Raw genomic sequence first — 17,466 nt, 5'->3', positions numbered from 1 at the left:
TACAGGTGTCCCGAAGAAGTATCTGAAGTTTTCCACATCAATAAATGGCTCTATTTCTTTAATAATATTCATATTAATTATGTAATAATAAAATCCTGGAAAATGTAAATTTTACTCTAGGTAAAAGGGAAGTAGTTAATTTTACAAGTAGCATGCATTAATGGCTCAAAAATGGAATTCTTGCTTATCAAAAGGAATGTATTTGATTTTGGACCCAATCTATCGTGGCCCATTTATACCTGACAGCTGATACCTCTTTCCTATGTATTAGAGCTAAACATATTTGTTTATCCTCAAATACATTTATGGAATAAATTCAGGGTCAATAAAAATTGTATTGAAGAAATTAAGAGGTTTTTAATATTATAAAAATTTATTCTGGCAATTACTTTCACAAACATTGACATAGAAAATAACTGATTAGCATTGTTTCTTTTGTTATTTTTTCTCCCCAAACTGTGCATATTTCAACACTGTCATATGTAGTCAAAACATTCCCAAAAAATATTGTGTGGTGTCAGTCTTCCTATTTGGGATCAAGCATAAATCATGGTAACTGTGATATTATGAAATATAAACAAATAATATTTTAATTCAGTGGTTCACAACATATATATTTTCCCATCTATCAAATCCAACCACAAACCCATTAGCTAATTTGAGAGTACTAACAGTATCATGGAATATTTATGTGGATTAAGTGCTCCAGACATATATTAGCTCATTTAACTCTGAGAAGAAATGTATTGTACCCACTAATACCAGACTCTGTGCTATGGTACAAAGATTATGGGAAGACAAAACTTTCACCCACAAGAATTTTGGTCTGAGCAGTAATGGAAAAGGAGACATATACATCCAGGTAAGGAAAGAAACTAAATCATCTGGAAAAGGGCAGAGGATGTTTGAGAAACACAAAAGTACAAGGTGATAGGACAGTTGGCAAGATGCATGGGAAAAATAAAAACACTAACAGACATATGTTATACCAATTACTCATCACTATGGGAACCTCATAGTAAGGGTTTTCTTTCCTTAAGTTGTCATTACAGTATTATTGGAAGCTGTGCTTATTGAAATATCATTCATAAAATAATAAAATCAGTGTCGTAAAGTTTTCCCTCGACGGTGGCTTCACATGTGAAATCTGACATCTACTTCAGGAAACAGCTCTGGGATTCAGAGAAATATAATGTCCAGGGTTATGAACTGAGAATTAAAAGCACTGGCATTAAGTTCAGCACCTTTATTTCACAGGCTTGGAAACTGAAGGGTAAAGCCACATGATTAGGTATTTAGACAGAATGTTTTATAAGAAACTTTGAGATATGCTTAGAGAAATTATATCTAAAGGATAAAGGTAAAGGGGAATTTGCATATTGTAGAATTTTGAAATAAAAATACTCAAGGCTCTATAGACGGGTTAACATTATCAAAATATAGAAATGTTTAAGAGTTACTGATGTTGAAGGTTTCAGACCATAGTGACTCTCAGCATAGAAATTAATTTTGGTATCTGTTTTTAACATCAGTTTTCTTTAAAATGATCATCTTTTGAATGACTTAAAGTGGCAGGCAGCATATTACATCTAAAAAGTCCAAGCCTAAAATGACACAAACATATAATTACTCTACAAATGTATGTAAGTAAAGTCAGGTATAAGGAACAAAATAGAAACAGAGGCATGGATACATGGAACAGACAGAGCTGTCAGAGGAGGGAGGAGGCGGGAGGGATGAAAGAAGGTGAAGGGATTAGCCAAAGAACATACACGCATAACCCATAGGCACAGACGACAGTGTGGGGATGGCTGGAGGCCGGGGCTGCATGGGAGTGGGCAAGGGGGGTGGCTGTAATAGTGTCAGCAATAAAAATAAAGTTTTAAAACAGTCACTTGTTTTAATACAGATATGTGTAGAGAGCTACAGGGCTAGTATAAGGCACATGATAAATGCAGTCATGAAAGAAAACAATTTTAAGTTTAGTAGACTCTATCAATCTAGAAAACCTATGAATATATACTGTTAATTCAGTAGGCTGAAAAGTAGATAAGGGAAAGAGCCCGTGCAAGAGAAAGAGCAACATATTACAAAACAGTGTAACAGTATCGATATCCAGTGCACTTTATATATTTACATAACTCTACCTAAAATCACGAGATGCCTTTAGTGGTAGTTTCCAATTGCTAGGGAGAATATTAAAATAAAACCTTATTTTTCTATATAAAATATACATTAAAATATTGGAAAACATGGAGATATAGCCAAGGCTTTTATTGACAGAAAAACCATTTAAAATTCTTGATGTGATAAGAAGTGCCATTAGTAACATAAAAAGGTTCTGTGTATATTCATGGTCAGAAAATTCTAACGTTTCACATAAATGCATATTCTAAAGGTTATGTAATTCCACCTTTCGTCTTCCTATTAACCCTTAAAAAGTGTAATATTTACAGTTGTTTTAACTTTTTTTCACCATCTCTTAGAATCTTCTAGTAATTCAGTCCAGAGCTGTATGCATATATAAACAATCTAGTCTCCTTAAAACAAATGTAACACACAGGTGACTCCAAGGAATTTACAGTCCAGTACTGGAAGCAGACCAATGAACAAATAACTTCAATAACAAGGTAAATGTTGTAATGAAGGATTTTGTGGCAGGCACACAGGAAAACCAGAAGCGGGGTCCCTAGATCAATCTAGTGTGGTATTTCAGGAAAGGATCCATGATGGCAAATCATAATAACAAATAATATATATTAACAGAAGATTCGAGAGATAGATGATAAACAGATAAAACTCATTACTCATGAAAAAAAGTTACAAAAATTATAGGTCAACCTAACTTGAAACATGGGGTTGATGAACACGCCACCAAAACTTCAGTGAGAGTCATTATTTCAGTCATGTCATGGGTCATGCCCTTGGTGTAGGTCTGCTCACTACCAGCTCTGTCTGGGCTTTTATATTTCTCTCTCAGCCCTTCTCCACCAGGCTTCTGCCAGGGAGTTAAGCCCTAATAGCCTGACACCCATTATGTATCATAAATTAACCTCTCTCTTACACATTTCAAGAGAAACTAGCTATGTGGCATCCATGGGCAAACTGAGAAATCATATTCCGCAGGGCTCGATTCTTTTGAGGAACTAGGACCTAGTGGAGAATGGCTGCTCAACCCAAACAATCAACTCTTATATTTAAATAGCATTACTTAAAACTTAAATCTTCTATGAAGCTTCATATTTTCTCACTATGTTAATATTCATATTTCTACAAACACCATTTTTTATTAAATATAAGAGGTATATGTCAAAATATACACAAGGCATGATATATATCACACTTTTAGTGATTGTCGAAGAAGAACTTGTGGAAACCTCAGCACAGTAATAGGCATTTAGAGAGCACCTAGCCCGCCGAGGCACTGTGTATGTTACCTACCTTAGTAATAATGCTTGAGAGCAAATTTCAAAACAAATAATCACAAAGTTGCCTTAATGCTGCTGTCTCTTAGTTATGTCTAGATTTTGGCATGTTAACATCTAGAAAAGACTTTCATTTTCTTTGTAGAAATGCTGTATTCTTTCTCCATAAAGGCCCAGCAGAACTGTTTTAATAGTAAATGAATAATGCTTTATGTAAGCAGTTTTACTTTTTGTGAATAATCTTTTATGGGGGAAAAAGCTGCTCCATCTTAAATTAGTCTTTCTTCAATCATTTCTTTCTGATTAATTATTTAAGTGTCTAATTTTGTTTCTTTTCTTTTTTGACAGCTGATTGTGCCTCTTAAGTATTGTTTTCCAAACAAGTAATTCCTTTCATACCATCAATTATTTGATATTCATGTCAAAAAGGTAGTCAAAGTACCTAGTCTAAATTAATTAAATTTTGAAATATTAAATTAGATGAAAAAGATGGAGAATCTCCTATATTCATAATTCAACTTACCACTTGAAAATATAAATTTGCACCTATTAGTATAAATTTCCAACATGCATACTAAAATAATATTTCAATTTCTTCCTGGAAGCACTTCATGAAAACACAAATTTTTGCCAATTAAAATGAGTTAAGCTGATACAAATGAAATACAAGTAGAAAACATTGGCAGCTTTGTACAATCTGGGCTTTGTTATTTGTCCCATACACTTTTGAAACAACTACCAGTATACTGGCTGCTAAGATTTAATTCTGTTTCTTGATTGGGCCCATGATCATGTGTATTTTAATTCAAAAATATTCATAATAGCCCTGGCTGGGAGGCTCAGTTGGTTAGAGCATCGTTCATACACTAAAAGGTCTCAGGTTCAACCTTCAGTGGGGGTGCACATGGAAGGAATCCATGAATGTTTCTCTTTCCCTTTCTCTTTCTTTCTCCTTTCCTCCCTCTAAACCAACCCTAGGGTAAGGATTAAAATATATATATTCATAATAATCCTTTGAATATTGCTGTTGCACTATCATGCTAAGTGAAATGACAGTTGGCCCTAAAGGCATTGGGAAAGACAGACAGACCTTCAGTACTCAGAGATAGCACAACAAATTATTCTATTTTTTTTATGTACTGGAAAATAAAGTAACACCTACCTGCTGTATAAGAGAAAAGCAGCAGGTCTTCATTCATACTTCATTTTTGTTGAGTAGGCTTAATTTTTACTTAATTCTGCAGGGTTTTAAAATGTTCATATGCCATCTTTTTATGTGATCTAAAAATATACCTCATTCTTTGATTAAAATCTAGTTTATAGGTTAGTCAGACAAAGCAGGACCACACAATCATATATTACCTTTTTCAATATGCATTCTTTTAGACTCATGTCCCATGTCATGACCAGCCAAGTCTCCCTCTTTGGGCCCAGGAAGTACATTTGGTGATAAACCCATCAGCATCTGGTTCATGGACAACCCATTCTGATGAACAGCTGTCAAACACAAAACAAAAGAAAAAACACCGTAACATACAGAGTTCAAACAATTAGACTTTTGGACTCAAAAGAAAAGAAAATGTAATGGTCTAACTTTAAAATTATAATCTGTATCTTAAGAAGAGTATAAGAATTGATAACCATAATCATTCTTAAGGATAAGCAGAAAAATAAAATAAACCAAATTTATCTTAGATTGATTTCACATAATATATAATGTTTTTATTGTTTATGCTTGCAATACTAATGAATGGTCAACACTAAAACTACTATCGATGAATCACATTCTCTCCCCAGTATATAACCTTCCTTTACTCTGCAAGAACTACAGTCTTAACATTATAATGCTCTTTAGCACTATGAAGTTAAAACATAATAAATAAATTCTAGTGGCATGGGAGGGCAAATAGATTTTTCAGCAAGGTAAGTAAGGCACCAGAATAACAGTTTCAATATTTATATTCTAATTAATAAAACACAAAGTTTTATAGATATCAAAGTATTTCCTTAAAAAGGATTTGAACTCAAATTATAAAATAAAAGTGCCTGATTAATATCTATTAAATGGTTAAGTGATTAAAAACAATAATTGCTTGCTTGAACTATTAAGGGTAATTGTCACTTTTGAAATGGTAGGTAGGTGATCAAACATCATTATGATTTTTGTAATATAATCAATACATTTCTTAATAAACTGCCTGTGAAAATCTTTGTTTTGTCCAAAAATCTGGAAGAAGAAACATCCCATAAAACCTTACTTTCTCTGGAAAAGAGATAGTTTTAGCATATTACAACACTACATTAGAAATTACCATTCGAAAATCACCATAGTAATAATTGTTTCAGGGGAGAATCTTTAATGGCTGATGCTAAAACTAGTAGAGTAAAATTTTGATGAATAGAGTAATTAGGTAGTCTTCTGATAGGAAGTCACACTATATTTATTATCTACAATAACTTAAAAGAAACATTACAGTAGAGAAATCTGGCAGCCACCATCTTAACTAAGTGATAGTTATCACAAGTATTAGAGAAATATCGTAAGTTTCCTGAAACGTTGCACTGAGGACACACCAGCCTGCCTGTATAACTCCTGTCAAAAATGCATAACTTAAGTCAAATCATGAGGAAACATCAAAAAATTCCAAACTGAGAGACACTCTACAAAATGAATGGCCTGCATGCTTCAAAAATGTCAAGGTTATTGAAAGACAAAAAGACTGAGAAACTGATCCAGATTAATGAAACTAAAAGAATATGACAGGCAATTGCAACATGTGTTCCTGGATTGGCCTTTGGACCAGGAAAAAAACACACAAACTATTATTAAAAGCATTTGTAAGGCAAAAAACAGAAAAAAAATATTAGCAGGAAAGTTGGTAAAATTTGATGAGAGTTTATAGTTTAGAAAATAGTACTATAATGATCTTAATTTCCTGATTTTGATCATTGCTCTATGGTTGTATAAGAGAAATTCCTTGTTTGTAGAAAATAACAAATGAAGTATTTAAAGTAAAGAAGCTGATGTCTAAGATAAGGGCACTAAGGCGACACTATCTTTTAATCAGGGTCTCCCTTTCAGAGACATCAATTGATTGTGTCAATCTGGATGATAAGTATGCAGGGATTCTTTGTATTATTTTTGAAATTTTTATGTCAGTCTAAAACGATTTTATAACACATTAAAATAAGCATGCACATAGATTCACATGTATATATCTGCAAGCATATATATGTATATATGTGCACATGTATATATAGATGTCTGTGCATATGAGCATGTTTATATATTTATTTACATTTGAACAATTATTGTACTCTACATATGCAAAAATTTCTCTTTTGTTTTTATCAAGAATAAAAAATATAATAATTACTAAAAAAACATGAAAGTATAACAAACTTTCAAATTTTTCCTATTTGTTCATATTTCCATTTAAGTAGTATAAAATTTTTTTTTCTTTTTCTAGGACAATATCTTTCCAATGACAGTATTTTATTAAAAAAATAGAAATAAAACAAAATATTCATCATTAAATTTCTGATTTTAGTGTCAGCATAGCATAAAACCACAGAAAATATTTTATTTGAAAAAGGGTTTCAAGTAGTGGCAGCTGGGATTTACCAGTTCCAGGAATAGCGGTCTGGGAATGGTTATTAATAAACAGTTACAATCATCTCTGACAAAATCAGGGAAACATGTTCTAGACAGGCTAAATCAAGTATTCATATTTAGAATTAGGTTGAGTCATATAACTTTTAAAATACTTTTATTACATACAATTCGACCTAACATTTAACTTATCCACCTCAAAACTACCCATATTAAAGATTTCTGTTTTATGCAAGAATTCCTTTATAACTTACAATTATACTTTTAAAGAAATGTTTTTCCTATTATTAAAATGTTAACAACCAAGTAACTACAATAAGTTCTGTGTAATTAGGTGAAGTTTATACTGAACATAATTTCAGAAAGTAATAACTAAAGTCTGGAAAGAATACAATAAAGATTGGTGTAGCAACAAAAAGATAATATATTTGTTTTTGGAAAAATAATATTTGGAAAAACAAGATTAAATACCTGAAAATGTAATCATGAAATAAAATATAAGCTTAGGTTTTAGAATTTAATAATAATATATTACAATTATATGCATTATTGGCTGTTACTAATTCAAATTCTATAATTTAACCAACTTCAAGCCCTTTATTCATCATTTGAATGACTACAAATATTTTTTTAATCAGTTGTTTTGAGTTTCATTTTTTATTCCTCTGGGGATATCTTTGTCAATGTAAGGATGAATCCTAAAAATTAGTGAATTTTGAAAGTGTCGGGGGTGGTACTGAAAGAAAGAATGAAGGTGAATAACCCATAAGCAGCACATTTAGACACCAGATATTTCAGAGTTGGAGGTGCTTACTTCAGAAAGTAATCTAGAAGGTTACTTACTTTCTCTAACTGTTTCATAGCTCAAGTCTTTATGTGTGGCATCAAGGAGAGGGAGTTTATATCAGGACCTGTTAATGTAGTACCATACCTCATGATATTGCAAACTGGGAAACATAATTTTGAGAGATGGCTATTGCTACAGAGCTTCAGAACATGATACATCTGAGATCTATTTGGAATGAGGGCATTTTGATTAGAAAAGCCAGCTGCACCTAATAAAGTTGAAAATGGTGACAAGTAAAAGTATGAGACCTACGGATTCTGTCAGAAGAGCTCTCGGTCCGTGCAGGGGAGCTGGACACACTGCTGCTGCGATGTGATGATGGGTGACTGCCAGGCCTTCGGCCCTCCTCCAGAGAGGGGGCAGGCGAGGGGCTGTCGGGGACACGCTCCTACACCGCCATGGGAAGGGAGGAGAAGGAAAGACGTAAATACGTTGGACCTTTACTTAAGGAATGTTGATTTTTTCCAATGCTATAGAAATGTAAAGGCAATGCACACATTTTTTCATCAACATTTAGCTATATTAAAAGACACCTTTTATCTTGAGCAAAGCCAAAGCAAGGAAAGACTAGAAAGGAAATTGGTTCTATAGGTAAACTTGACTGCAGTGACGGTAAATGCCAGGCCCCTCTTTGGATAAAAAGGGAGGCCAAAGAAGACAAGCAGTTCAGGACCCATTAGGCAACAAAGAATTAACATAACAAAGCAGGTTTCAATTCTAGACAATTTTCAGTTTAAAGAAATCTTTAAATATATTCTATTGTTTCAGCACAAATGTCTAAGAATCATTTATAGCATAATAGCATGCAAATTATCAACACAATAGCGAGACCATAATAATAACACAGAGTTGTTAACAGCTATTTATATAGACACACATGATATGTATTTGAGAAAGAATATTGCTATATTTTTTATGTAAATAAAATTTTCTAGCCCTGGCTGGGTGGCTCAGTTGATTGGAGCATCTGCCTTCCCATACACTGAAAGGTTGCAGGTTCAACTCCCAGTCAGGGCACATACCTGGGCTGCAGGTTCGATCTCCAGTTGGGGCATGTATGGGAGGCAACCAATAGATGTTCCTCCCTCCCTCCCTCCCTCCCTCCCTCCCTCCCTCCCTCCCTCCCTCCCTCCCTCCCTCCTTTCCTCTCTCTAAGCAACTCAGATGAGAATAAAAAATAATTAAATTTTTTTTTTCTAAATAAACTATTCTATTTTCTTCATAGGTCACTCACATCAATGTTGATTCATCAATACATTTTAATATTTCTCTTAATAATTATGTAAGTCATCGTAATTGCCATGTCACATGTTTGGCTGAATAGATACAAAGTACAATCCTGAAATAAATCAATCCCTCTAAAATCATTTTGAAAGTCTGAGTTTCCTGTCATTATAGATTTCATAGTATGCTAATGGAAAACATGAAAAACTGGTTTTTCCTGAGTATTTAACTCATAAAACACTTAAATATTTAATGCATAATATTGTAGAAACAATGGTTATATCATTAAACACCATTATTTTTTATTTTTCCCACATAAGTATAAAATGTATTTCATTAGTCAATGTATTTCATCGTCAATGTTTACCCTGATAGTTCTTTTCATTTACACATTACTCTCTTGTACGTTTATAGTCAAAATACTCTAAAGATCACATATAATTAAAAAATAAACTAAATTAAAATGTTAATGTAAAATACATCTTAAAAGCATAATTTTAGGCTTAGGAAATACAGGTGAATTTTTAACATTTAATCTAGCTTTAGCTTATTTTTACTTTAATTATATTTTTTTGTCTAAGAACAAAGGGTACGAGGACAATACTTAATACTTTTATTGAAAAACATACTTTATGCAAATTTTTATGATTTAAAAGCTTAAGTATTCAATTGAAACTTTCTATAAATTGAGATACAACATATTCAGTCTTTTCACTTAATGTATAATTTCAGTCTTTGGAACATGATGTGTTGTTCTTTGAAGAATTTCATTAAAGTAAAATCCATTGAGCAAGTTTAATTTTAACACATTGTTGTGCAATAAATTAATTTATTTCAACAGCTTAATTCTTTTATCATATTTATGTGCTTTCCTTTCCAGAGTTTTCTATAAGATGGGGACTAATGGAGACATTAAAGAGTTGCTTAGGAGAGAATCTCAAAATTATTACTAAAACAAAATAGATAATGAGTTTTATTCAGACATAAGAAAAAAGCAGCCCAGTATCTATGGGGAAACTATGTAAACTGGTAATATCATTTCATTTGTGTAATAACCTTTAACCTCCAAGATGGGAATGAAGTAGGACAAAGAGGAAGAATATTAATTTAATACTTCAACACACTCTTTTATAGTCCTGCATCATAAATCCACCAATCAATAAAACACAATCTTTCACAATGTTCCATCTCTATAAAACTAGCCACAATGATAAATGAAAACTTAAGAAGAATACTCTCTTATTGAAAGAAAAAAATGTCATACTAATAAACTAATGCTAGCAGAATAACAATAAAGGAAAAGCTGCATTTATTGCCTCTGGGTAGAATAAGTATTGGTCTCTAGGCTAATTCAGAATCAAAAGTGGAATTCAAAGTGATGTATTCTAAAATAAAAAAGTATAAAATGTTCAGTATTACACACATGTGATTAATTAAACATTTAAAATTTCCATTATCTAACTGCCCCTACTCCACCACAAAATGCATTATATTTTATCAACTTAAAATATTTTCTTAATAATCACGGCTCATTTCTCAAAAGGGTTTTTTCATTTAGCTTTACTTTACGTGGCTCTTTTTTAAAATAATTTTCATTTTCATCTATCAGTAAAGATTCCCTCACTAAATATGTTATAGAAGTGGGGAAAAGATATTTCTAACATTAAATGTTCTCTTGTTAGAACTCTTAACTTACAAAATTGAAGTTGACTGGCACTTTGTATAACCTAAACTCCTAAACTTTAAGACGATTCAGACTTAAGTCCATTAATTCAAAAAATACTGAACACTAATATGTGCCAGTGTCCTAGGCCCTCCTTATATATAAGTAAACAAAACTGACAAAAATCCTATCCCCCATGCAGTATGTATCATAAACTACTAAATATACTTAGTGAAGTCCAGCATCATATACACTAATTAAGTACGACATCCAAATTCCTTGTTCTGGAAAAATAAACAGAAGACAAACAGTAGAATTGGGTTCTAGACTCGGGAAAATGTTTAGAAGGACTTCTGGAAAACACAGTAAATGATGCAATGATGTTCATGTACTTGCATCTGGGAGAGGCTCAGGAAACCACCATCAAAAGTCCAGGACTCAAAGTTCTAAATTGAAACTTCAAGAGATATGTACGTAGCTCTTTTTATTTGTTTTGATGATGATGATACTCAAGAAATTCTCAGTTTTGGTCAATGTAAAAATGGCAGGACCCATGAGTGTAACCATAAACAACTTAGTTTTATTCTCCTACTATTTCTTTAAACTTATTCAATGGTGATAAGAGACAATATATTTTTTCACAGGCAACCTCATAATTTTCCAGATTACTATTTGGTAATATAATGTCCTACAGTTACTTAACACAGTAAAAATACAATCTTGACTCAAATTATAATTCATCTCTATGTAATAACAAATACTAGCATCTTAACTAACAGATAAGGCATTTTCTGTCACCACACTCAAGGAAGGGAGATTACAGGTAGGAAAGCAAGGGAAAAAAGTTCTGACTTGGCCAGCACTGCCATTCAACGGCATCACTCTGTGCACTGCTAATGCTTAAAGCCAACTTTTTATCTAGTTAAGGCACTGTGCATATTCTCAGAGGCCACCACCTGATGAATCTAATTTATGTCTAAGTTCCTCTGCCCCCTGAGTTTTCTGCATAGTCGTAACTGGAAGCTTAACTCAAGTGGATTTGGGGGCATGACTATTTAAGGATGGTGTTGTATGCTTCCATCAGAAGCAGATAATGTCTGTTTAATTGCATTTTATGGTGCCAGCCACAATTGATGATCATGGGCTAGACTCACCACTTCATTAGGAATGGCAATTTGGTTATATTCTTAATATACCATTCCTTACTCATTTATTTGTTGGAAGATTTATATGAACAGAAATTTTCCTAGAAAATTATTTGGTTAGCCTGAAGTACAGTTTATATGAATCCACCCCTTTATTTAAACCTTTATTTGTCCTTTAAAAGAATCAATTCACTAGAATTCTCTCAAGGTGAACACTGAGTTTATTTTTTTAGTGTTACAAACTCATGAATTTAAATATATGAAATCTGTTTGAATACAGTGACTTATGGCATCCTTAGTAGTGGCTGTGTTTTAATGCTTTCTTTTCCTTGCTAGTGTCCTTTTTTCATATTTAATATCAATACTCAAGTATACTTAACTGTTTTTCTAAATACAAGTAAAATTATATGAAATCTATTTTCATGAAAGAAACATTTATGTCTAAAAGTGATGCATACATCTAGAGTTATTTATGGTTTCCCCAAAATAAACTCTTCTGTACCTAAGGAAAAACATGAGGCACATGACATTGCTTTAATATTTTAATCTACTTTGAAAATCAGGTCACTCTGGGTCTAGTTTTTATAATCATTAAACATTTTAAACTTCATGCACATAAAGTCTTATTTACTATATTAGAAAATAAAAAATGTATTCTTTGCATTTTTTACTGTTTTTTGTTCAAGGTCTAAATCTTTAAATGAGAATGTCATAAAGTATTTCTGTTTCTCAGCAAAGTAATAAGTTTAAGTCACATTCCCTATTCTTAGAAAACCCTGTAATGTGGCATAAAAATATGTTTATTTAATAATGTAGAATAATTTGAATGTTGCTAAATTTCTCAAAAAACAATTCTACATTATCCCTGAAGAAAAATGAAATCTGAAAAAAATGTATTTACAAATCTGCTTTGTATATTACTGCACTGCAAAACACCCCAAAAGCTAAATGTAATACTTCTGTTAGGTGAAAAGGGCTAGACCAGAAAACGGGAAGGAAGGAAAGAACGAGAGAGAGAAAAAGGTCTTATTATACAATGGTGACTATATTTTAAAAGCTTGACATTGATTCTTTATAAGATTCTAGAACTTCATTTAAACAGGTGGTTGTAAATATTTAGGGAGAAAGTATAACTAGTAATGAGTTGGAGTTAATATCAGTGTAATGATTTTATAAGTATTAATTTAATCATTAAGACAACCTGTTGATGTGGTAATGTTATTAAACCCATTATACAGAAAAGAAAACAAAAACAAAGATATTAAATAGCTTGTTTAAGGTCAAATGATTAGAAGGTAGTACAGCAGGGATATAACCCAAGAAATCTTCCTCCAGAATTCATGTTTTAAACCCCTAAAATATACTGCCTTTCTTTTTTTCCTTTTTTTTTTTTTTTTCAGCAAGAACCTTTTTTTGAAGTCCTTATGATATCATTGTGAATTTACTAAATAAAAAGTGAGAAAAATATTGATTCCTTCAAGGGGATTTGGGGTTACTTGATGAATTATACCCAAAGAGAATCAATTAGTAGAACATTTCAGCCTATTAGGAATTCTCTAATGACAAGAAGAATTGATCTCTTGATTTATACTGTTTATTTTCCTCAGTGATTTAAGGCAATACAACTAATACATCCTTTTACAATTTGGAAATGATACAAAGACAGTGAAAGTAGATAATATGATAATTTAGAGTGTTAATATTTAAAAGTATCTAAATAACCTAAATCAATGGGCTGGAAAATAAACAATATGGATAAGTGCAAATTCTTAATACAAGTAAAAGATGAAGTATTGGCTTAGAATTTCATGTCAAAAAGGCAGGAAATTTATTGAGCCACAAATTCAACAAGCAAAACAGATTTATGAATTATGATATTGTCCAAATTGAGGTTTATGTTAGTACTGGAATCCCTTTACTAGCAGATTCACTTCTAGAATTTTTATAATATATGGGAAGGATTGGGGAGCAAGAGGGTAACTTTTTTTTTTTTAATGGTCAAGCAAAAAGCTTGATGAGAAATGGTCAGAAAAATTAGAATATTTGGTCTGGAGGGAAGAAACACTATAGATGACCTGTATAGTTAGATGACTAGAACACAGAAGAATTAATAAACATTTTTCTTCCAAGAGAAAATAATAAAGTTAAGGTAGAAACTGTGGAGATAAAAATTTTAATTTGATTAAGAAATGCTTCCCTCACTCTTAAATTTGCTAAATCTATAATAACTGTTCTACAAAGGTTCAGATATATAAAATGGATAAGGAGGGTGCAGGAATTATTTGTTCTCCATGGGGGAAGCTTGATTATGCAACATTTAATATCCCAAGTCTATGTCTCTTCATGTTCTATGAATGTTAAGCAGTAAAGACATATGAGTCTCACTGATACATAATAGACTAATACAAAGCTTATAATAATTTAATATATTCTTACCTATGGCTATTAGCTGTTTAAATTAGAATTATTATTTCCTAAACAGTATATGCTCAATTCCTCCTCAGAAATATTTCACTAAAATATTTCCCACAGTCCAAGACAATCAGCCAGAGAAAGTCTAAACTGAATACCTTGGTAAACTCCATCAGGAAGGTTTACATCGAAAGCAAGTAACAATGCTATAGGGGTACTGTCTTCAACTATATAATTTTCTTTTGCTCAATGCTTTTCATTTCTTTTTTTTTTTTTCAATGCCAAATCCTATAGCTCGATTGTGTTTCAAAACTGAGTTTAAGCTGCTACAACCTAAGACTCAACATGAGTTTGGGTTCATCAGAGCCCTAATGCAAGGATGAGCAATTTTTTTCCTGTAAGGAGCCAACTAGTAAATGTTTTATTAAACTCTGCTTTTGTACATGAAAGAAGCCATAAAAATTATGCAAATTAAAAAGCATGGCTAAGTTCCCCCCAAAATGAATTATGGACACTAAAATTTAAATTTTATATAATTTTCATGTGTCATCAAAGATCATATAATTTTCATGTGTCATCAAAGATCATTCTTCTTTTCATTTTTTACCCAATCACTTAAAAACTTAATATTATTCTTAACTCAAGGTCCATAAAAAAGTTGACAGCAGGGTAGGTTTCACCCAAGGATGGCAGCTTCTGAACTCTGCTCCATAGCTTGCACTGGTATGTCCATTTTTATAAATAGATTTATGAAAAAAAATCACTGGAGCTTCTGTACTTCATAGAAACAGGTAACAGAAGGAATATTGCAAAATATGTAACTCTGAGAGCTATGTTTTTGCTTCTCTTCTGTCTTACAAATTCTAATTAGCATTCTTATTTAGTTGAGTTTTAATTTTAATTCTTGTCATTACTCGAAAAATATAAATGGTACATTCCACCTTCAAGCTTATATTTTCCTTTCACATGCTATTTCTCTTATTGTTTTTGAATTCCTTCAGATGGGGGTAAGTCTTTTAATCAGCCTTCATATTTCAAATCTCTTCAGGCAAACAAATTTGCAGGTGCCATTCTAATTACCCACTTGGGTTCCATACTATTTAATGTAACATAGGAGTCAACCATTTTCTTTGGAGAAAATAAGAACTTCCTTCAAATTAAGTTTAACTAACATATATTATGTGAGTTTATTAAATACTACTAGTGTTATAAAGCTTACAATATATATATATATTTAGGTAGGTTGATTTATTAACTTGTGTTCCCTAACTGGAATTCCAGAGAGAATCTATTCATCACCCTTATTCTCTGAAGCCATACTATCAATTGTTTTCAGGTTTAAAAAATATTAGAAATATTTACCAGAAAATGTTAGAATTGTCTCATGCATTTCTTGAAACATGTTTTCTTTTATAATCTTTACTTGTCACCATGAAATTTGAAATTATATAGACAACGACCAGCCTCAAAAGAAAAGTACAAACAGGCCTCTCAGAATTTCCACAATAGCAACTGAACTTCACTTTCATGTTGGCAATTTTAACTATCAGGTTTACTTTCTCTGATCATTCTCAATTACAGCCATTGTTTCCTATTTAGCTACTATCAACATTTACACCACCACCACATTCAAAAGTCCAGAATTCCCTTTAATCTATCTGTAGTTAAGTTACTGAAAATATCTGTCCCAAGAGACTAGAAAGTAGGCTATCACCATAACTTAGGAGGTGTTGGCACACCCTTAAAAACACACTTTCTGCATATTTCTTACCTTTTTCCCTCTTTCTCTCTTCCCCATCCCTAACCTTATCTTAAGAAATAGCAGGAATGCTGATTTTCTAATAATCAAGATTGTTTTCTAAAGACACCTTCCAGAGGAAACCCAAATGCTTCCTTCAAAGATTTTTAAAGGAAGCTTCACTACTGATGTATTCTATTAACATTAGATACAGCACAAATTATTTTTAAAATATATGGGACATATTCTTTAATTTAATTTTTTATTAAATTTAGTGGAGTGATATTTGTTGATAAGATTACTCATGTTTCAAGTGTACAATTCTATGATATATCATCTGTATATTGTATTGTGTGTTTACCACCCAAAGTTAATCTCCTTCAGTCTAAAGGACATCTTGGTTGCTACCAAGTATTGGTATTTATGAAAAAGCTGCTACAAATATCCATATGCCAGTTTTTGTGTAGAGGTATGTTTTCTGTTCATTTGGGAAAATACCAAGAGCTGATAAATATCATGCAATCATATACTAAGAGTGTATTTAGTTTTGTAAGAAACCACAAAACTGTCTTCCAAAAGGGCTGTACCATTTTGCATTCACACCAGCAATAAATTGGAATTGTAGCAGAGCTTTTTATGTAAGACATGCTGTAGAGGCTCCCCAAATTCCAGTGCACTATATTCAGAAAAAAAGAGGTAATGATTGTCAAATAAGAATATAGCATGAGGTATCTTTTACTTAGTTTACAAATCAATATTTTCTGACAATGCATTTGAAGTACTTTGACTAATATACACATTTTAAAACAATATAAATGAAAACACACACATTTAAGGATAAACAATAAAGATTAAACATGTATTTTTAAAAATATACACATACCTCCCCAGAAAGAGAAAGATTTTGTGTATATACATACATATATAATGTTTATATAACAATGTTATCTTCCACTTACAGTGTACTTTTAAATTTATTAAGAAAGCTTTAATTTTCACTATTTTGTTTAGTTTTTATACCACACTGTTCTATCCATTTTTTAGATATAGTATACAATCAGAAAGTTTGAGTTACATGCCCAAGGCAACTCAGCTAGTAAGTGGCAGAAGCATGACTTAACATTTCTGGTCTTCTGAAAACAAATCAGATACTTCCCACACCTTAAGATTCATAACACCACGTGCACGTACACACACATGCATGCACACACACAACCATACACATAAGCACACACAACATTTTAAACCTGTCATTTAACTTCCTATGTTTCTCTCCCAATAGATCCAACAGAGAACCTGAAATAGGCCTAGCCTGCCAAGTATTGTACCCCTGCTTCGAATTCCTACAAGTGATTTTTTTGGTAATCTATTGACTATCATTTAACTTTCTGGATTTAGA

General features: G+C 31.9%; 1 protein-coding gene across 2 annotated transcripts in view; it reads right to left on the bottom strand.

The window, feature by feature from the left end:
- Nucleotides 1–17,466, bottom strand: part of DACH1 (dachshund family transcription factor 1) — a gene marked incomplete at its 3' end in the record, with an annotated part of 393,322 nt that overhangs the window by 98,531 nt on the left and 277,325 nt on the right. For both annotated transcript variants that reach the window (XM_081129137.1, XM_081129136.1), the window contains exons 5-6: nt 8,138–8,273; nt 4,788–4,922 (exon numbers count right to left, since the gene is read on the bottom strand). In XM_081129137.1, coding sequence (XP_080985263.1) covers nt 4,788–4,922; nt 8,138–8,273 — 271 coding nt within the window. The remainder of the gene's footprint in view (nt 1–4,787; nt 4,923–8,137; nt 8,274–17,466) is intronic.

Source organism: Miniopterus schreibersii (genome assembly GCF_964146895.1).
Source record: "Miniopterus schreibersii genome assembly, chromosome: 2".
Classification (NCBI taxonomy): domain Eukaryota; kingdom Metazoa; phylum Chordata; class Mammalia; order Chiroptera; family Miniopteridae; genus Miniopterus; species Miniopterus schreibersii.
Note: the sequence above shows the minus strand (reverse complement) of the source record. Positions and strands in the feature narration are given on the sequence as shown.